At 46.2% G+C, this 22,499-nt stretch overlaps 1 protein-coding gene and 1 pseudogene across 3 annotated transcripts in view; both read right to left on the bottom strand.

Moving 5' to 3' along the window:
* Nucleotides 1-509, bottom strand: part of ADCY6 (adenylate cyclase 6) — a 29,209-nt gene extending 28,700 nt beyond the window's left edge. For 2 of the 3 annotated variants that reach the window (XM_035256977.3, XM_078336828.1), the window contains exon 1: nucleotides 18-351. In XM_035256977.3, the coding sequence (XP_035112868.2) occupies nucleotides 18-157 (140 nt within the window). In that variant the 5' untranslated portion in view covers nucleotides 158-351. Of the gene's footprint in view, nucleotides 1-17; nucleotides 352-441 lie in introns of those variants that run through there. The other variant, XM_035256982.3, reaches the window with a different exon arrangement.
* Nucleotides 510-10,781: 10,272 nt separating this feature from the next.
* On the bottom strand, nucleotides 10,782-11,330 carry LOC100413818 (adipose-secreted signaling protein pseudogene; annotated as a pseudogene).
* Between the last annotated feature and the right edge of the window lie 11,169 nt (nucleotides 11,331-22,499).

Genomic DNA, 22,499 nt, shown 5'->3' with positions numbered 1-22,499 from the left:
AACGCCCGCAAACCCACCCCTCGCGGCGACATCCCCCGCCCCGCCCACCGAGGGTCGCCTTCCTTCCTGTCAGGGTCTTGGGGGCTGGGCCGGCGCCCCGCGCCCACTCTTCGCCCCCACTTCCTCCCTGTCCCTGCCCCAGCCCCCACCCAGCCATTCCCGCCCTGCCTGCCACGGCCCCGCGCCCTCCCGCGGGAACTCAGTTTAATAATTAATTAAGATCTCATTCCACAAGGCGCCAGGTGTGTGCGGCCTGCTTGCCCGCACACCACTTCTTTCCTCTTCCCCGCAGCCTCCGGGGCAGCGGCCCCGAGGCGAACCTGCTGGACCCAGAGCCGGGTGGAGGGACCCAGGGAAAGGGCAGTCTCTCTGCCGCCTCCCCAGCGCCCTCCTCCCCCGATTCCCCTGCACCTGCCAACTTGCAGCCTCGCCCCCAGGCACCTTTTATCCGAAGGGCTGTGCTTCTCTGCTGAGGGGTGGAGGGGCTGCTGGGGTGCATTGCTAAGTGCACGAACTGGGAAATTGGGACTTTTATTTATTTCCAGCACGAAGCAGCTGCCCGAGTTACCTGGGAGATGGAAAAATCGTGTGAAAGCCGCTTAACCCTTTGAGGATTAGAATAATATAGTAAAAGCAGAAAGGAGAAGGGGCTTCATTCCCAGGATATACGGAAGTGAGTCTGATTTTAGAAGGGGTGCCATTCTGGATCTGGGAAGAAGGCAGCCTGCCTGGCTTCTTTTTGAGACCCCCTCTCCATTCCCTCAGTCAGACCTGCAGCTCCTCCTTCAATTCAGCCCTTCCCCAGGCAGCCTATTCCCCACCCAAGATCCCAAGACCTAGAAGCTGAAGCTGCTTCCTCCTCAGGACCATCCCTCCCTGCATTCTTGTCCTTCAAGGCTCAAGTCTTGTCCACTCCAAATCCGCAGTGGGATTCCTAAGTCCAGGACAGAGCTCGAGGCAAGGAAAAGAGAAAGGTTGGGAAAGCCAGTTTCCAACATCTATCAGCCATGTGTACCTGCATACTGTATGCCTTGGGTACATCGTCACTCACTGTCTTGAAATGAAATGGGAATAAAACCATCTGCCTTGCCTTTCTTACAGGGTTTTCAGAATCGGATAGAGAAATGTTGGTTATAATGTTTGGAAATGGGAAAGTGGTACTTTCTCGTTTTCTCAGGTGCAGGCCTAGCCTGTCATTTGACCTTTGGGGCCTCTTTGCCTGACTTGTTCCTTCAAAATTTCCTTAAAAACTGTTTTCGAAGCCGGGCGCGGTGGCTCATGCCTGTAATCCCAGCACTTTGGGAGGCTGAGGCAGGCGGATCACGAGGTCAAGAGATTAAGACCATCCTAGCCAACATGATGAAACACCATCTCTACTAAAAATACAAAAAATTAACTGGGCGTGGTGACACGAGCCTGTAGTCCCAGGTACTCGGGAGGCTGAGGCAGGAGAAACGCTTGAACCTGGAAGGTGGAGGTTGCAGTGAACCGAGATCGTGCCACTGCACTCCAGCCTGGTGACAGAGGGAGACTCCTTAAAAAAAATTGTTTTCGCTATCAAAATTTTCTCTTCAAAATACCTGTTATCTACCACTTACACTTAGAATAATGTGCTCCTGTGCCACATGGGGAAAATGCAAAAGACAATTGAGACAAAGAAATATGCATTAAAAATGAAATTTTATATTTTGGAATGGAAAGCCTTGTCCTTAGTTTTATTTTAAAATGAGAAAAAAAATTGGACACCATCCAAGTGAGCTGGAGAAATATGCTAGGGCTCCTTCTCTGGGCACTGTAAATCACACTGGTTGTATCTATCCTAGTGTGTGACTGGTATGTTAGTCTGGCCTCTTGCATTCCATTTTCAGTTCCTAGAGGGCAGGGCCACTATCAAATCTATTTCTAGCACTATAGAATATCAGGAGTTGTTTTCTTTTTTTGTTTTTTTTTTTTTTTTTGAGTCAAGGTCTTGCTCTGTTGCCCAGGCTCACTTCAACCTCCACCTACCCAGCTCAAGTGATTCTCCTCCTCTGGAGTAGCTGGGATTACAGGTGCCCACCACCACGCCTGGTTAATTTCATTTTTGTTTTTTGAGACAGAGTCTCTCTCTCTCACCAGGTTGAAGTGCAGTGGCGCAATCTCAGCTCACTGCAACCTCTGCCTCCCAGGTTCAAGCGATGCTCCTGCCTCAGCCTCCCAAGTCGCTGGAGTACAGTGGTGCGGTCTAAGCTCACTGCAACCTCCACCTCCCTGGTTCAAGTGATTCTCCTGCCTCAGCCTCCTGAGTATCTGGGATTTCAGGCACACGCCATCATGCCCGGCTGATTTATGTATTTTTAGTAGAAGCAGGGTTTCACCATGTTGGCCAGGATGGTCTCAAACTCCTGACCACGTGATCCACACACCTCCGCCTACCAAAGTGCTAGGATTGCAGGCGTGAGCCACCGTGCCCTGCTAATTTTTGTATTTTTAGTAGAGATGGGGTGTCATGTTGCCCAGGCTGGTATCTAACTCCTGAGCTCAAGCGATCTACACCTCATGGCCTCCCAAAGTGTCGGATTACAGGCCTGAGCCACTGTGCCCAGCCAACTGGAAGGTTTTAACCCTGACAAAGAGAAGAAAAAGAACACTTTTTGTTTTTTAATGAGACAGAATCTTGCTCTGTCTCCAGGCTGGAATGCAGTGGTGTGATCTTGGCTCACTGCAATCTCTGCCTCCCGGGTTCAAGTGATTCCCCTGCCTCAGCCTCCCAAGTAGCTGGGACTACAGGCTTGTACCACCATGCCCAGCTAATTTTTTTTGTGTTTTTTTTTTTTTTTAGTACAGATGGGGTTTCACCATGTTGGCCAGGCTGGTCTCAAACTCCTGACCTCGTGATCCACCCACCTTGACCTCCCAAAATGCTGGGAATATAGGCGTGAGCCACTGTGCCTGGTGAGAAGAAAAAGAGAGAGAGGCAGTCAGCAGGAAATATATTTCTCCACGTCTAGCTTGATCTCAATTACTTTTTTTTTTTTTTTTTAAATACAGACCATAGTCACAAGAGCGATGTATTCTCAACCTCTCATTTTCAGGAAGAGGAAACTCTTACAAGCAGAATGTATTATATGTAAATGCAAGTTTCACACAGCCATAAGTGTATCTGGACAACACTCTATAAATAAGCAGTGTTGGAAACACCCTATAATGTAACTAGCGGATAGGCTTGAGTGCCCCGAGCCTTCCTTCGGTTGTTTGGGTTACAGCTAAACCAGCCTCTGCCTACGCCCTTTTACAAAGCAAAGATTCCTTTTGCAATGTAAACAACCATTCCCTAACTTTTCTGACTTAAAGATCAAATGGCTGCACATTTTATTTTCTGAAAGTAAGAAAGACATATACAAACAATTCACGGCTGGGTGCAGTGACTCACGCCAGTAATCCCAACACTTTGGAAGGCTGAGGCAGTTGGATCACCTGAGTCAGGAGTTTAAGACCAGCCTGGCCAACAAGGTGAAACTCCGCCTCTATTAAAAATACCAAAGTTAGCCAGGTGTAGTGACACGTAGTCCCAGCTACTCAGGAGGCTGACATAGGAGAATCGCTTGAACTCAGGAGGCAGAGGTTGCAGTGAGCCAAGATCGTGCCACTGCCCTCCAGTCTAGGGGACAAAGTGAGACTACATCTCAAAAAAAAAAAAAAAAAATTACATTCATTCAATCTAGCAAATATGCCTTGTCCATTTCACTACCCCTAACATCACTGCTGCTACCACCACCACCATCACCACTCCATAGACTCACAACCTCCTCTAGTCCCAGGGTTGGAACAGACTCTGGCCAACTCCATTTCCATCACCACCACCACCCTTGGGAATGGAATGTTTGTCAATTCCAGGGGCATACAAAATCCCTTCCCCATCCCCTTAGATCCATTATTCATTCATCTCATAAACATTTATTGAGTGCCTACTGTGTGTTAGGCACTCTTCTATTAATAGGTGCTGAGAATACAGTAATTGAACTCAGCAGACAGAGTTCCTAGTCTCATTAAGCTTACCTTCTAGTGGGAGGAAACAATAAATAAATGAATATGTGAGGCTGAGCGTGACAGCTCACACCTGTAATCCCAGCACTTTGGGAGGCTGAAGCAAAAGGATCACTTGAGCCCAAGAGTTTGAGACCAGCCTAAGCAACATAGTGAGACCCCATCTCTACAAAAAAAATATCATTTTAAAAAATTATGATAAAAGATGAGCCAGGTGCAGTGTCCATGCCTGTAATGCCAGCACTTTGGAAGGCTGAGGCAGGAGGGTTGCTTGAGCTCAGGAGTTTGAGACCAGCCTGGTCAACACAGCAAGACCTCATCTTAATTAAAAATTTTTTTAAAATGTGCAGCAGCTTCAAAGGAAAGAAAGAAAAAAAATATAAAAAGAAAAAAAAATGTTTTTAATTAGCCAACAGTGGTGCACCTGTGGCCCCAGTTTACTCAGGAGGTTGAGGCAGGAGCATCACTTGAGCCCAGGAGGTCAAGGTTGCAGTGAGTCGTGATTTTGCCACTGCATTCCAGCCTGGGTGACAGACTGAGACACTGTCTCAAAAAAAAGAAAATAGATGAGAAGATGGGAAGATAGTTGATGATAAGTGCTATGATGACAATTAGAATAGAACCGGGATGGATAGGAAGTGTCTAGGGGAGAAACCTAGGTCGAGCTATCAAGAAACGTACCTATAAGCACTGGGCTCGGTGGCTCACACCTGTAATCCCAGCACTTCGGGAGGCCAAGGAGAGTGAATCATGAGGTCAGGAGTTCAAAACCAGCCTGGCCAAGATGCTGAAACCCCATCTGTACTAAAAATACAAAAATTTGCCGGACATGGTGGCATGTGCCTGTAATCCCAGCTACTTGGGAGGCTGAGACAGGAGAATCGCTTGAACCCAGCAGCAGAGTTTGTAGTGACCCCAGATAGTGCCACTGCACTCCAGCCTGGGTGACAGAGCAAGACTCTGTCTCAATAATAATAATAATAATAAAAGACAGGTACCTATAAGGAAGTTCTATTTACATGCAGACCTGAATGACAAGGAGTCAGTCAAGCAAAGAATCCGGGTAAAGAACATGCCAGTCAGAGGGAACAGCTAATGCAAAAGCCCTAAGGCAATAGCAAGCTCATTGTGCTCAAGAAACAGAAAGAAAGTCCATGAGGCTGCAGCGCCTGCCTTGAAGGAAGAAAGTATCAGATGAGGTCAGAAAGGGAGGCCTGCCCTAGCTAGTGGAGAAGCTCATAGGACAGGGAAAGGAGTTTGGATTTCATTCAAAGTGTAATGAGAAGCCTTTGGAAGGTGTTAAGCTTGGAAGTGGCACAATCTGATTTATGGTTTTAGAGGATCATGGTAGCTGCTGAGTGGAGAATAAATTGTGGGATCAAGGAATGCAAGGGAAACCACTTAGAAAGCTGTTATAGTGGTCCAGGTGGAAACAGTGGCTTGGACAAGGATGGTAATAGTGGGCAGGGCTGTTGAGAAGTGGAAGGACTCAGGAAATGTTTTGGAATTGGAGTATCCTAATGACCTGCCTTGGCTCTCTCTCATGGTTTATTCATATCATATAATTATCAACAATTGACAAATATTTATTGAGTTCCTACCAGGTCCCAGGCACTGTGTTATGCACCATAAGTTACAGTCCGGAAGAGAAGGCACACTCCACCACCTCCTGCCCTTCTGCCATAGGAGCTCTAGTGTGAGGAAGTTACTTCCCATCCCAACCCCACCCCATTTGCAGGGCCAGAGGCACACCCCTTACCCCACCCTACCTACCCCTGCACTCTACTCCACTGTGGATCTGGGATTGATGGGGTGGGGGGAGTGTTTACAGTTGGGGAATTGATGCCATAAAAAGAAGAGTCCAAAGTCCTCTTGAAGGTCTCAGAGCAAAGACCAGCAGAGCCCAAAGCTTCCAGAGTGGAGAGGGAATACAGCTAGGGGCATGAGGATGAGAGACCTCTCGGTGCCAACAGCACTGATAAGTCCTTCTCTGGGTTCCCAGAGCCCAGACTCCCTTAGTCTTCACTATCCCATTCTGTGGGCACCAATTCCCTCAGCCCTACCTTAGTAAATGTGTGGGTCTCATATGCCCTCTGGTGGCATAATCTTGGCACTGCAGCCCATAGTCCCCTAGCTTTTCACTGCTTGATCTACAGTCTTTTCTGGCTCACAGCTCCAAGGGGCAGTATGGGAAATTCTGGAAATCAGGGAAGGGCTGGAACACTGGTCTCATGTTAAAGGCATGAGCTAACCCTACATCTAGTCTTATACACAATGCCAGATTCATCTTTTATGAGTTAAATTAACCATGTTTGAGCACCTACTGTGAGCTGATCCCAGTCACCAACAAGGGCTTAGCAGATCCAAGCTCTGATGACGGGCCCCTCCCATCAAAAGCTGAGAGTCTGGAGCTTGGGGGTGTGAAGAAGCAAGAGCTGTTTAGAATTCATTCTGCTGTCAGCAGCAGTGTCAGAAGCCTGACCCTCACCCTCCTAGCATTCCTGCTGCCTAATTTCTCTTTGTTCCTGCCTGTTTTTTAAGCCTGATACTCTAGCTTTACTCTAGCTTTTCTATCAGTTCTATGAGCAAGTTATTCACTATCCTTTCAACAAATGTCTTTTCTACTCACATTAGTTGGAGTCTGTTTCTGTTTTTACAACCAAGCTGAGTGGTATATTGGACAATTCATCAAGCCTCTCTGGGCCTTAGTTTCCTACTAGGTAAAAAAGGGATGATAGCAATGACTTCCATATGCAAGGCCATTTCTATTAAACAAGTGTATTAGTTCTCTATTGCTGCATAACACATTACCACATATTTAGCAGCTTAAAGCAACTCATGTTTGCTGTTTCATAGTTTCTGCCTATCAGGAGACTGAGCATAGCTCACTAGGGTCAACTGCTTCGAGCTCTCACAAAGCTACAAGCAAAGTGTTAGCTGGAGCTTCAGTCTCATCTGTGGCTGGAATAAGGAAGGATCCAATTCAAAGCTTATGTGGTCATGGATAGGATTCAGTTCCATACAGGCTGCGCTGTTGGACCGAGGGCCTCAGGTGCCTTTCCCCTTGGGCCTCTGCCGCATGGCAGCATGTCTTCATCCAAGCCAGCAAGAAGACAGTCCGCTAGCGAACAGAAGTCACGGTCCCTTACAGCCTCATCACAGAAGTGCCGTCTGTCGCTTTGGAAGCAAGTCGCTAGACCAGCCCACAGTCTAGGGGAGGGGATTACTTAGGGCATGCATACCAAGAGATGGGGATCATTTGTGGCCACCTCGGGTTTGCCTGCCACAATGTGGTAGCTGTTAGTCATCTTTCAAGGACTCCTCAAAATCTCACTTCCTTCTTGAGGGCTTCAGTTCCTCCCCCATCCAAACCCATCCAAGTTAACCCCTCTTACAAATGATGAAACTTGAAGATGCACCGGATATTAAATGAAATTATATTGCGTTGTGTTGGGGAAGGGTAATGTTCTTTTGACACTAAGAAATTCCCTCTGATTTTAACATTTATTTATTTAAACTGACCAAAATTGTATGTATATATAAACTGTGTACAACACGTTTTGAAATATGTATACATTGTGAAATGGCTAAATCAAGCTAATTAACATATGCATTAATTCACATGCTTATCTCTTTTTTTTGGTGGTGAGAACACCTAAAATCTACTCTCTTTATTTATTTATTTATTTATTTTTATTTTATTATTATTTTTTAAAGACGGGGTGTTTCACCATGTTGGCCAGGCTGGTCTTGAACTCCTGACCTCAGGTGATCCGCCCGCCTGGGCCTCCCAAAGTTCAGAGATTACAGGCGTGAGCCACCGGGTCCAGCCTCTAAAATCTACTCTCTTAGTAATTTCAAGTATACAATGCATTGCTATTAACTCTATTCACCACGTTTTGCAATAGATCTCTTGAACTTATTCCCCTTGTCTAACAGAGATTTTCTATCCTTTGACCAACTTCATTTCAGCCCAATCCTCCCACTTCCCAACCTCTGGTAACCGGCATTCTACTGTTTCTACAAGTTCAACTTTCTTTTTTCTTTTTTGACGGAATCTTCCTCTGTCTCCTGGGCTGCAACCGCTGTCTCCTGGGTTCAAGCAATTCTTCTGCTTCAGCCTTTCAAGTTGCTGGGACTACAGATGCTTGCCACCACGCCCAGCTAATTTTTTTTATTTTTAGTAAAGACGGAGTTTCACCATACTGGCCAGGCTGGTCTCAAACTCCTGACCTCATGATCCATCCTCTTCAGCCTCCCAAAGTGCTGGGATTACAGGCCTGAGCCACCGTGCCCAACCACAAGTTCAACTTTCTAAGATTCCACATATAAATGAGATCACTGCCAGATGTGGTGGCTCACGCCTGTAATCCCAGAACTTTGGGAGGCTGAGGTGGGCAGATCACAAGGTCAGGAGATTGAGGCCAGCGTTGCCAACGTAGTGAAACCCCTTCTCTACTAAAAATACAAAAATTAGCCGGGTGTGGTGGTACACACCTATAATCCCAGCTACTCTGGAGGCTGAGGCAGGAGAATCATCTGAACCCGGAAGGTGGAGGTTGCAGTGAGCCAAGACTGCTCCACTGCACTCCAGCCTGGATGACAGAGAGAGACTCTGTCTCAAAAAAAAAAAAAAAGAGAGAGAGAGAGAGAGAGAGATCACGTGGCATTTGTCTTTCTGTGCTGGGTTCATTTCACTTAGCATAATGTCCTCCAGGTTCATCCATGTTGCCATAAATTGCAAGATTTTACTTTTTTTATGGCTGAATAGTATTATGTTATGTATATATTATAATACTGTATTTTCTTCATCCATTTATCTGTTGATGGGCACTTAGGGTGATTCCATATCTTGGCTATTGTGTTTCGTTTTGTTTTTATAGACAAGTCTTGCTTTGTTGCCCAGGCTGGAGGGCAGTGGCTATTCACAGGCACAATCATAGTGCCCTGCAGCTTCCAGCTCCTGGACTCCAGTGATCCTCCTGCCTCAGCTTTCTGGAGTAGCTGGGACTACAGATCTGAGCCACTGTGCCCAGTTACTATATCTTGGCTATTGTGAATAAAGCTGCAATAAATATGGGAGTGCAGATATCTCTTCAACATACTGGTTTTATTTCTTCAGATATATACCCAATAGTGGGATTGCCAGATCATATGGTAGTTTGAAATATGTTCTTTATGAGTGATACTACTGAAGTATTTCTTGGTGCGACTATCATGATGCCCACACTTTTCTTTAAGATACTTTACTCAAAAAAAAAAAAAAAAAAAAGGCCAGGCATGGTGGCTCACACCTGTAATCCCAGAACTTTGGGAGGCCAAGATGGGTGGATTGCTTGGGGCAGGAGTTCCAGACCAGCCTGGCCAACATGGTAAAACCCCATCTCTACTAAACTTACAAAAATTAGCCAAGCATGGTGGCGGGCGCCTGTAATCCCATCTACTTGAGTGGCTAAGGGACAAGAATTGCTGGAACCCAGGAGGCAGAAGTTGCAGTGAGCTGAGATCATACCCCTGCACTCCAGCCTGGGCAACGGAGCAAGACGCCATATCAAAACGAAAAAAAAAAAAGATATTTGGCCGGGCACAGTGGCTCATGCCTGTAATGCCAGCACTTTGGGAGGCTGAGGCAGGTGGATCACTTGAAGTCAGAAACTTGAGAGCAGCCTGGCCTACATGTGAAACTCTGTCTCTACTACAAATACAAAAATTAGCTGGGTGTGGTAGTGCACGCCTGTAATCCCAGCTACTCAGGAGGCTGAGGCACAAGAATCACTTGAACCCGGGAGACAGAGGCTGTAGTGAGCCAAGATCATGCCACTGCACTTCAGCCTGGGCAACAGTGCAAGACTCCATCTCAAAAAGATATTTTAGAGTAGTAAGAAGAGGGTCATAGGGACAGCCTCTCTTTTACTCCCAATCTCCCTGGCTAAGGAGTTGCCATGGAAAAAGTAGATTTTGCTTTTACCATGTGTGGTCCAGGAAGCCAGTTTTGTATACGTGTGTAAGGGGTGAGAGAGACTGACAAGATTAACAAATATCAAACTTTCTCATCTCATAAGCCTCAAAGGGCCTGTATCTGAATGCAGATAACTGAAATCGTCATCTCCCTGATCCTTGCCAGCACATCACACAAATGTTTGGGAGTCAAACACTTGGGACAAGAGTCCTCTTCCCTCTGGACACCCCCCCTACTGCCACCCCACTACCTCCCTGTCCCTCCACCCCCCATGCCCCCCACCTCCCTCACACACATTGGAAGTTTTATTTCTTTAGGGTTCTATCTCAACCAGTCCCTTAAAAATCAAGTAACACAGATCTGAGGGGTGGGAGCCGGGGACTGTACCTCCCTCCTACTCATGGAGGACAGCAGTGGGAATGAGGGAGAGGCAAGAGAGGTGGCTGAGGCAAGGCAGCAGCAGAGGTAATCCAGCCACAACCTCACAGAGCCAGTGCCATCCTCTCCATGACCCTGGCTGAAGCCCCTATGGCTTGGGGTGGGGAGTGGGGAGAACCCACTCCTGGTTCTCCCCTTCCTTTCTCAGACAGCCTCCTTGTGGGCTCGACCCATTTCTTCCAGCAGGAGTCTGAAGCACACAGAGAGGAGGAAGTGGAGAAACGGGTGGTGGCTTGAATGAAGGCAGAGGTGAGAGGCATGGGCAAGGCCACTGGACCCGGCACTCACCCTGGAGAAGGGCAAGGAAGCCACACCATCACCCAGCATGCTGGGTATGGGGGAACAAGGTGGGGTTTAAGGCTAAGTGGCCCAGGGCAGGCAGGGCCTTGGGCTTCAGTCAAAGCCATGCCAGTCCCTGTGCTCTGAGTAGGATTCCAGCTCGGCGCCCACGCGCTTGACCCCATCCAGCAGCAGGTGCTTGTGGTGTCGGCCCATGACTTGGGTTTGCATCTCCCACATAGGTGGTGCCAGCGCCACCTTCCCAGGCTAGCAGCCTCCCCTCTTTGAAGATACCCTCTTTGTGGCCAAGTACTTGCACTTGGTACTATAACCTTCATGGACAGGTACGATGAGAAGCTTGAGGTGCAGGCTGGGGACAGGTGACTGACGGACATCTTGGCTCAGCCTGTGTACTGGGGCAGAGCGAAGGTAATCTCATACCTGTGCAGGATCTTCAGGAAGCCAAACCTTGACCAGAAAGCTGTTGTCACTCTCTTGGGTGACCATGACCACTGAGTCATGCAGCTTCTCATCAAACCAAATGTGGTTCTGGCAGCCCTCTGTATCCTGGCCCGTTGTAAAGCAGATACTCAGAATCTGGACTGTTGCCCTTATTGGCTGCACCCATGGATGCCCTCCCTGCCACACAGCTTCTGCAGGATGCTGCCACTCACTCCCAGCACCCTCCCTTGCTCCAGGGACCACACCAGGAGCCTAGCAGTTTACAGCCCAAGCCGGACAGGGCAGGGACGACCACTGAGGCGGCGGCAGGGGCTCAACGGTGAGCACAAGGAAGGGAGGAAGGGGTTTTAATTTGGCTTTCAGTCAGGTGGAGCTCAGCCCTTAGTTTAGGACTGGGGCTTGTAAAGCAAAAGTGAAGAAGAGGAAGATTTTCTATTACTACTGGGCTTGGTTCAGACTGGATCCAAAGCTCACTGCCTTTGCAGCAAGGAACAGGAATTGCCCAGTCACCTCATGCAGTCATGGCCCCAGCAAAAACTATGAATGATCACAGCTTTTCCTTTCCGGGCCTCTCCTCTTTGTTTGTGTTTGTTTTTTAGAGACAGGGTATCATCGCTGTTGCCCAGACTGGAGCAGTGGTGTGATCACAACTAACTGCAGCCTCCAACTCCTGAGCTCCAGTGATCTGCCCCTCTCGGCTTCCCAATTAGCTAGAACTACAGGCACGTGCCACCATGCCTGGCTAATTGAAACCATTTTTTTTTGTGGAGATGGAGTTTCACTCTGTTGCCTAGGCTGGTCTCAAACTCCTGGGCTCAAGCAGTCCTCCCACCTCAGCCTCCCAAAGTGATGGGATTACAGATAGGAGCCTCCACATCTGCCTCTGCTCTTTGGTCTCCTCATTTCTCTGCTTCTTTCAAGGTAACATCCCCCTTGATTTAAAAAAAAAAAAAAATGCCACAGGCCGGGCATGGTGGCTCAAACCTGTAATCCCAGCACTTCGGGAGGCCGAGGTGGGTGAATCACCTGAGGAGGAGTTCAAGACCAGCCTGGCCAGCATGGTGAAACCCCATCCCTACTAAAAATAGAAAAGTTAGCTAGGCATGGTAGCATGCGCCTGTAATCCCAGCTACTCAGGAAGCTGAAGCAGAATTGCTTGAACCCCGGAGACAGAGGTTGCAGTGAGCCAAGATCACACCATTACACTCCAGCCTGGGCAACAAAGCAAGACTCCGTCTAGAAAAAAAAAAAAAAGATGTCACAGACGTTGCCTTTACCAAGTCATCGAATTTAAGAATGCCAAAAATGGGACAAACCAATATCATATGCCCCCAATGTGAGGTACTGGAAATTCTGTTTAAGACAGAGTCCAGCTCTGTCACCCAGGCTGAGGTGCAGTAGTGCTACCGTGACTCACTGCAACCTTTGCCTCCCAAGTTCAAGCAATTCTCCTTTCTCAGCCTCCCAAGTAGCTGGGCTTACAGGTGCATGCCACCACACCCAGCTAATTTTTTGTATTTTTAGTAGAGATGGGGTTTCACCATGTTGGACATGCTGGTCTCGAACTCCTGATCTCAGATGATCCGCCCGCTTCAGCCTTCCAAAGTGTTGGGATTACAGGTGTAAGTCACCTTGCGCAGTCACCTATGTGGTATTCTTACCAAGAATGCTTAACTTTAACTTGAATCTAATCATAAGGAGACCAATTGAGGGACAACTCTAAGATGATTAGCCTGCATTCTTCAAAAATATAAAGGTTATGGAAGAAAAAAATTGGGAAACTTTAATAAGACTAGAGAAACATAACTAAATACAATACATGATGCTTTATCAGAGCCCAGATTTTTAAAAAAAGCCGTAAGGACATTATTGGGACAGTTGGGGAAATGTAGGTTAGATAACGGGCTACCACTGCTAGATTTCCTGAGTGTGATAATTATCTTGTGGTTCTGTAGAAATGCCCCATCCTTAGTAAATACAGAATGAAGTTTGTAGGAAGGAAGTTAATGTCGGCAACTATCACAAAGTTCAGCAAGAACACACACCTACATAGTGATAAAGCAAATGTGGGATAATGTTAACAACTAGTGAATCTAAGTGAAAGGTTTATGTGTTCATTGTATTATTCTTGCAACTTTTATGTAGGTTTCAAAATGTTCGGCCGGGCGCAGTGCCTTATGCCTGTAACCCCAGCACTTTGGGAGGCCAAGGCGGGCAGATCAACTCAGGTCAGGAGCTCAAGACCAGCCTGGCCAACGTGACGAAACCCTATCTCTACTGAAAATACAAAAATTAGCCGGGTGTGGTAACACATGCCTGTAATCCCAGTTACTTGGGAGGCTGAGGCAGGAGAATCATTTGGACCCAGGAGGTGGAGGCTGCAGTGAGCTGGGATTGCACCACTGAATTCCAGCCTGGACAAGAAGAGTGAAACTCCATCTTGAAAAAAAAAAAAAAAATGTTCATGGCTAAGCCATGTAATCCCAGCACTCTGGGAGGCTGAGACGGTAAGATCACTTGAACTCAGGAATTCCAAAACACCCTGGGCAATAAGGCAAGACCCCATCTCTTTTTTTAAAAATTAAGTTAAAAAAATGTTCAAGGCTAGGCACAGTGGCTCACACCTGTAATCCCAGCACTTTGGGAGGCAATGCAGGCAGATCCCCTGAGGTCAGGAGTTTGAGACCAGCTAGACAACATGGTGAAAACTTGTCTCTACCAAAAATACAAAAATTAACTGAATGTGGTGGCACATGCCCATAGTCCCAGCTACTCAGTAGGCTGAGGCAGAAGAAGAGCTTGAACCCAGGAGGCTGAGGTTGCAGTGAGCCAAGATCACGCTACTGCACTCCAGCCTGGGTAACAGAGCAAGACACAGTCTCAAACATTTTTTTCATTGATTAATTAATTGAATTTTTTTAATGTTCAAGAGAAAAAGGAAAATGTCAAGCCTTCATAGTTTTTATGCCAGCAGGAAAGTACTCTAAATGAAGAAATTAATAGTGTATTGTGATTCCTCTACATTTCCTATTTCCCGTGGAGGTGGGCCTGGGGGAACAAGAGTGAGTATCTGCCAGAGTGGCACCCTGAGTGTTAGGTGCCAGCAAAGCAGGGGCACCAAGTAATATTTATTTAGAAATAGTGTGATACTGGCCAGGTGCGGTGGCTCACACCTGTAATCCCAGCACTTTGGGAGGCCAAGGCAAGTGGATCACTAGAGGTTAGGAGTTTGAGACCAGCCTGGCCAACATGGTGAAACCCAATCTCTACTAAAAATACAAAAATTAACTGTGCATGATGGCATGTGCCTATAACCACAGCTACTCAAGAGGCTGAGGCAGGACAATTGCTTGAGAGGCAGAGGTTGCAGTGAGCCAAGATCACACCATTGCACTCCAGCCTGGGTGTCCCAGCGAGACTCTGTCTCAAAAAAAAAAAAAAAAAGAAAGAAAGAAAGAAAAGAAAAGAAATAATGTGATACTTGACATATCCCCAAAAATGTCAAATTTGTCATGGAAATTTTCAGAACAGTTTTCACCTTCCTAATTTTTTTTTTTTGCACTCTAATTGTTTGTTGAATTAAATTATTTTTAGCTGCATGGGGATCATCATAGTCTTTTGAGTTCTTAGTGCATCTAAAAGCCTTTAGCCAGACATGGTGGCACACACCTGTAGTCCCAGCTACTCAGGAGGCTGGGGCAGGAGGATCACCTGAGCTCAGGAGTTTGAGGCTGCAGTGAGCTATGATTGTACCACTGTACTCCAGCCAGAGTAACACAGTGAGACCCCATCTCAAAATAAATGTTTTTAAAACTCTGGCTGGGCGCGGTGGCTCATGCCTATAATCCCAGCACTTTGGGAGGCCGAAGCGGGTGGATCACGAGGTCAAGAGATCGAGACCATCCTGGTCAATGAGGTGAAACCCCGTCTCTACTAAAAATACAAAAATTAGCTGGGCACGGTGGTGCACACCTGTAGTCCCAGCTACTCAGGAGGCTGAGGCAAGAGAATTGCTTGAACCCAGAAGGCGGAGGTTGCGGTGAGCCAAGATCATGCCATTGCACTCCAGTCTGGGTAACAACAGTGAAACTCCGTCTCAAAAAAAAAAACTCAATCAAAGTCTTAATGTATCCTCATACCCACCCTGGCAAACAGGCTGGGAGCTGGGAGTCAAGGAACTAGGAGCCTGGGAAATTGTAAAAAGCTCTTTGGAATGGGCAGCAGTCACCCAGGCGGCAAGACACACAAAGGACCCCAGTCTCAGAGCCCAGGGAGTGAGAATGGAAAGTGTATATTTCAGTCAATGCTGAGCAGCTTTAGAGTTCATGCATTTTCATTGTTTATTTTCTTTTTGTGTTTCCTTAGTATTAGGTACAGTTTTTTGCTCACTTGTTTAAAGTGAGCCTCTCTCAGTATGTTGAGAAAGACCAAGATAAGATGACTATGCCCACTTTGGGGCAGAATTCTAAGGGGAAAAAGAGAGCCCTCTGAGCTGCCCCGTTGGCCAAGTGTGTTTTACAGAAAAGCCATTTGCCCACTCCTCTCCTCGTCTCTGCTTGTCACTCCTCCTGCTGTCTCCCTTCTCTGGGCTCTAACCCCAACCCCCTCACACACTTCTTTCTTCCTTCCCAGTGTGGTGTAAGGAGTAGATCAGTCTAGGCTGTGAAGTCAAGGAGATCTGGATTCCAAACAATTGGAATGTGACATGAACAAACTTCAAAACTTATTCTTTTTTTTTTAGACGGAGTCTCACTCTGTCGCATAGGCTGGAGTGCAATGATGCGATCTTGGCTCATTGCAACCTCTACCTCCCAGGTCCAAGAAATTCTCCTGCCTCGGCCTCCCAAGTAGCTGGAATTATAGGTGCATGCCACCATGCCCGGCTAGTTTTTGCATTTTTAGTAGGGACGGGGTTTCACCATGTTGGCGAGGCTGGTCTTGAACTCCTGGCCTCAGGTGATCCACCCACCTCAGCCTCCCAAAGTGCTGAGATTACAGGCGTGAGCCACCGTGCCCAGCCAGAAACATTCTTCCATTCAGCAAACATTCATTAATGCTTACTAAGTAGCAGGCACAATTCTAGTCAATGGAAATACAATGCTAAGTAAAGAAGACAGACAAAGTTCCTGCCCTCATACAACTTGCAGTGTCATCCAGGGAAGCAGGTACTAAACAAGCAGACAACGGAATAAGATTATAGAGCCTGAAAAGTGTGTTGCAGAATCTGGTTAACATACTGCATGACTCTGACTATAGGACATTCTGAAAAACACAAAACACGGGAACAGTAAAAACATCAATGGTTGCTACAGGTTAGGCATAGGGAGGGATGAAGAGGAAGAGCACAGAGGATTTTTAGGGCAGTGTGAAACAATTCTGTGTGATACTATAATGGTGAATACATGTTATTTAGACATTTATCCAAACCCACAGAACGTACACAACATCAACAGTGAACCCTAGTATAAACTGTAGCCCTTGCAATTCAGTGGTAGAATTCTCCCCTGCCTACTGTAAACTGTGGACTTGTGACAATGATGTGTCAATGTAGGTTCATTTTAAGAAATTTGCCACTCTGCTGTGGGATGTTAATAGTGGGGTAGGCTGTACACGTTTCAGGGCAGGGAGTATATGGGAACTCTCTGGACTTCAATTTTGCTGTGAATTTAAAAATTCTAGGCTGGGCTGGCATGGTGGCTCATGTCTTTAATCCTAGCACTTTGAGAGGCCAAGGCAGGTGGATCACCTCAAGTCAAGAGTTCAAAACCAGCTTGGCCAACATGATGAAACCCTGTCTCTACTAAAAATACAAAATATTAGCCGGGCATGGTGGCGGGCCCCTGTAATCCCAGCTACTCAGAAGGCTGAACTGAGGAGGCAGAGGTTGCAGTAAGCCAAGTTTGTGCAACTGCACTCCAGGCTGGGCAACAAGAGTGAAACTCCATCTTAAATAAATAAAGCAATCAAACTTCTAAGCAAAGAGCAATAGCAATCTCAGCACATTAGTAGGCTGAGACAGGATTACTTGAGCCCAGAGCTCGAGACCAGCCTGGGTGACATAGTGAAACCTCATCTCTACAAATAAAATAAAATAAAATAAAATAAAATAAAATAAAAAATATATATACACACATATAATTTATCCAGGTGTGAGGGCATGAGCCTGTAGTCCCAGCTACTCAGGAGGCTGAATTGGGAGGACTGCATGAGCTTATGTCTTCAGTGAGCTGTGATTGCACTCCTGCACTCCACCAGCCTGGGCAACAAAGTGAGATCCTGTCTCCAAAAAAAAAAGAAAATAGTCTATTTTTTTAAAACTATGTTACAGAAAAGTAATGTGTGATAAAGGGCAAAACTGAAGGGACCTACGTTAGGTAGGGTGAAAAAGGAAGCTCTCTTTGAGGCTATTTTCTCATTGATAAAATGGAAATAACAATATCTCCTTCACAGAGCTGTTAAAGTTCAAATAACATATATATGAAAGACCCTTTTAAATTGCTACATATCTGACAAGGTGCAGTGGTTCACACCTATAAACCCAGCACTTTGGAAGGCCAAAGCAGATGGATCACTTGAGGTCAGGAGTTCGAGACCAGCCTGGCCAACACGGCGAAACGCTGTCTCTATTAAAAATACAAAAATTAGCCAGGTGTGGTGGTGAATGCCTGTAATCTCAGCTACTTGGGAGGCTGAGGCAGGAGAATCACTTGAACCCAGGAGGTGGAGGCTGCAATGAGCTGAGATTGCACCACTGCACTCCAGCCTAGACAACAGAGCAAGACTCTGTCTCAAAAAAATTAATAAAAATAGGCTGGGTATGATGGCTCATGCCTGTAATCCCAGCACTTTGGGAGGCCGAGGAGGGTGGATCATGAGATCAGGAGTTCAAGACCAGCCTGGCCAACATGGCAAAACCCTATCTCTACTAAAAATACAAAAATTAGCCTGTGCCTGTAGTCCCAGCTACTGGAGATGCTGAGGCAGGGGAATCACTTGAACCCAGGAGGCGGAGGTTGCAGTGAGCTGAGACTGCACCACTGCACTCCAGTCTGGGCAACAGAGTGAGACTCCATCTCAAAATAAGAATAAAAGAATAAGAATATTGGCCAGGCGTGGTGGCTCACGCCTGTAATCCCAGCACTTTGGGAGGTCAAGAGATCGAGACCATCCTGGTCAACATGGTGAAACCCTGTCTCTACTAAATACAAAAAATTAGCTGGGCGTGGTGGCGCGTGCCTGTAATACCAGCTACTCAGGAGGCTGAGGCAGGAGAATTGCCTGAATCCAGGAGGCAGGGGTTGCAGTGAGCCGAGATCATGCCATTGCACTCCACCTGGGTAACAAGAGCGAAACTCCATCTCAAAAAAAAAAAAAAAAAAAAGAATAAGAATATCACAGAACCTATTTCCTTCTCTGAAGAATTAAAAAAAAAAAGAATAAGAATAAATTGCAATATATCTTCCCATGTAATAAAATACAAATATTATCTATAATGTACTGGTAGGCAGTGCTGAAATGGCTTCCAATTATCTCTGCCACTGATATTCAGGCCCTCGTGTAACTCTCACACCCTGGGCATGGGGTCTAGTGACTGACTTCTGAGGAATAAAATGCAGCAAAAGTGATGAGATGTCACTTGCAAAAATAGGTTACAAAAAGACCGTGACTTCCGTTCTCTCTCTCTTCCTTAAAAGTAGGTTGCCATGTTGTAAGTAGCCCTGTGGTCCACATGGCAAATAACTGATTTGTCAGCCAACGGCCAGCAAAGACCTAGGGCAAAGTCTCTCAGGATGCAGCTGCCCGTCATTACTAAACAGGCACCACAAAAAAATTTTAAAAAGAAAATAAGATACAACTACCCATTGCAATGTGTGTGCAATGTGTGATCCTCAACTGAATACTGATATCAGCTGTAAAAGACATTTTGAAGCCAACCAGGGAGATTTAAATATTGACTAGGATTAGATGAAATGAAAATTGGCCAGGCACATTGGCTCATGCCTGTAATCCCAACACTTTGGGAGGCCAAGGCGGGAGGATTGCTTGAGCCCAAGAGTTTGAAACCAGCCCAGGCAACATGGTAAAACCCCATCTCTACAAAAAAATAATAAATAAGAAAAACCAACCAGGCAGTGTGGCACATGCCTGTAGTCCCAGCTACCAGGGAAGCTTAGATGAGAGGATCTGCCTGAGCCCAGAAGGTTGAGGCTACTGTGAGCCAAGATCACACCACTGCACTCCAGCCTGGGCAACACAGCAAGACCCTGTCTCAAAATAAGAAAAAAAAAAATTAATGGAATACAAAGGTGGAGACCATTAGCTGAAAAAAATCAAGTTCAAAAAAGCATGTTTATTATAGATCTCATTTTGCTATAACAAAGCAAAACAAAACATTTTTGTGTGTGTATCCATGTGCACGTACAAGTGCATTAAGAAAGATAGCCTATCCTATAGCCCCGCAATTCCATTTTTAGGTGTATAGCCAAGAGAAATGAACTCACATGCCCACTGAAAAAAGTTCAAGAATGTTTATAGGTTGGGCACGGTGGCTCACACCTGTAATCCCAGCACTTTGGGAGGCCAAGGCAGGCGGATCACCTGAGGTCGGGAGTTCAAGACCAGCCTGATCAACTTGGAGAAACCTCGTCTCTACTAACAACACAAAATTAGCTGGGAGTGGTGGCACATGCCTGTAATCCCAGCTACTCAGGAGCCTGAGGCAGGAAAATAGCTTGAACCTGGGATGCAGAGGTTGTGGTAAGCTGAGGCTGTGGTGAGCTGAGATCGTGCCATTGTAAATCCAGCCTGGGCAACAAGAGTGAAACTTCATCTCAAAAAAATAAAAATAAAGAATGTTTGTAGCAATTTTATTCATTATAGGCAAAATCTGAATCATCCTAAATGTTCTTTAATGGATAAATTATAGTATATTCTAATGACAGAATACTAAACAGCCATGAAAAAGAGCAAACTCCTGAAAAATGCCACAAGGATAAATCTCAGAAATATAATGCTGTGGGAAAGAAGCCAGATGCAAAAGAGTACACACTGTATCAACCCTTTTATAATGAAGTTCAAGGAACAGGCAACATTTAATCTAAAGGGATAAGAGTCTGCATAGCTGTTACCTATGGGAGGCTGGATACTGACTGCGAAGGGGCATGAAGAAAACTTCTGGGGTGAGGATAATGGCCCACATCTTGATGTGGATGTGGTCATGCAGATATAGATATATAGTTATAAACGTAAAAGTTCAAGTTGTACATTTAATATGTGTGTAATTTATACAATTGAGTTATATCTCAAATTTTTTAATGTTTTTTAAGAAAAAAATCAGATGAATTACACCAGAAGTGTTAACAGTGTTCATTTCTGGGTAGTAAGGACATAATTTTGTCGATTATCTCTAGCTTATTTTTTTTGTTTGTTTTGAGACGGATCTTCCTCTGTCACCCAGGCTGGAGTGCAGTGGCGCGATCTCGGCTCACTGCAACCTCCACCTCCCAGGTTCAAGAGATTCTCCTGCCTCAGCCTCATGAGTAGTTGGGATAATAGGTGCGCACCACCATGACCAGCTTATTTTTGTATTTTTAGTAGAGACAGGTTTCACCACGTTGGCTAGGATAGTCTCGATCTCCTTACCTCATGATCTGCCGGCCTCAGCCTCCCAAAGTGCTGGGATTACAGGTGTGAGCCACCACACCTGGCCTGTATCTTCTAATTTTCTATAATACATAGGTACTGCTTCTGTAATAATAAGAGGTTATTTTTAAAACCTCATTCCAAATACTCCATACTTTTATTAATACTGAGTCCAGGGAAAGTCAAGAAATGTACTTAATAGCATTATTCCTGATGGAGAGAAGGGTGTGGCCACACATAATACAAAGGAATGAAGTGCTAATCACTGTGGCATCCAGGTGTGGGGGACTTTCAGGGGATATCCCAGAGTGCTGAGCCCATGGAAGGTCAAGGTGGACCAAAGTACCCAGCCCACAGGCTATAATGGAAAGAACCCAGGAAGTAGATTCTGAAGATCTCGGTATTAATCCAGACCCAATCGCTGACTAATTGTGGCCTTTGACAAGTCATTTAATCGCAGAAGTGGAAGGGACCTTAGAGGTCCTTCCGTGGGTTAGTCACAGGGCGGGCGCCAAAACCTAGGCCACTGACCCTGTGCAGGTTCCTTCCACTACGTGCTGCTTCCCTGCTTATGATCTTCTTACCAAATAACAACTAACTTTGGTACAGCAATTTGCACAAGTGTTCAGCTTTAATTCTCACAGAACCTCTTGTTAAGCCAGCATTGTTCTTTTCCATTTTTAAAAGTAAGAAACAGGTTTCGGGGGGCCGGGGCTCATGCCTGTAATTCCAGCACTTTGGGAGGCCATGGTGGGTGGATCACCCGAGGTCAGGAGTTTGAGACCAGCCTGGCCAACATGGTGAAACTACTTAAAATATAAAAATTACCCGGGTGTTGTGGCATGCGCCTGTTGTCCCAGCTACTCAGAAGGCTAAGGCACGAGAATTGCTTGAACCTGGAGGTGGAGATTGTGGTGACACAAAATTGCGCCACTGCACTCCAGCCTAGATGACAGAGTGAGACCCTGTCTCAAAAAGAAAAAGAAACAGAAAAGAAGCAGGTTGTGGGGACTCGGTGGTGAATGGAGGGGCAGGAGGAGGAGAGGAAGGGTAGATGGAGAGTAAGGATGAAAGACTACACGTTGGGTATGGTGTACACTCCTCGGGTGACGGTGCACCAAAATCTCAGAAATCACCACTACAGAACTTATCAATGAAACCAAAAACCACCTGTTCCCCAAAAACTATTCAAATAAAATTAAAAAGTAATAACAAAAAAGAAACTTGGCTCACACCTGTAATCTCAGCACTTTGGGAAGCCGAGGCAAGTGGATTACCTGAGGTCAGGAGTTTGAGACCACCCTGGCTAACATGGAGAAACCCTGACTCTACTAAAAATATAAAAATTAGCTGGGCATGCTGGCGGGTGCCTGTAGTCCCAGCTACTCAGGAGGCTGAGGCAGGAGAATCCCTTGAACCCAGGAGGTGGAGGTTGCAGTGAGCCAAGACTATGCCACTACATCCCAGCCTGGGAGACTCCGACTGAAAAAAAAAAACGAAACAGGCCAGGTGCAGTGGCTCATGCCTGTAATCCCAGCACTTTGGGAGTCTGGGAGGCAGGGGGATCACCTGAGGTTGGGAGCTTGAGACCAGTCTCACCAACACAGAGAAACCTCGTCTCTACTAAAAATACAAAATTATGCAGGCATGGTAGCCCATGCCTATAATCCCAGCTACTCGGGAGGATGAGGCA

The sequence above is a fragment of the Callithrix jacchus genome, chromosome 9, assembly GCF_049354715.1.
Source record: "Callithrix jacchus isolate 240 chromosome 9, calJac240_pri, whole genome shotgun sequence".
NCBI lineage: Eukaryota > Metazoa > Chordata > Mammalia > Primates > Cebidae > Callithrix > Callithrix jacchus.
This window is presented reverse-complemented; position numbering and strand designations above follow the sequence as displayed.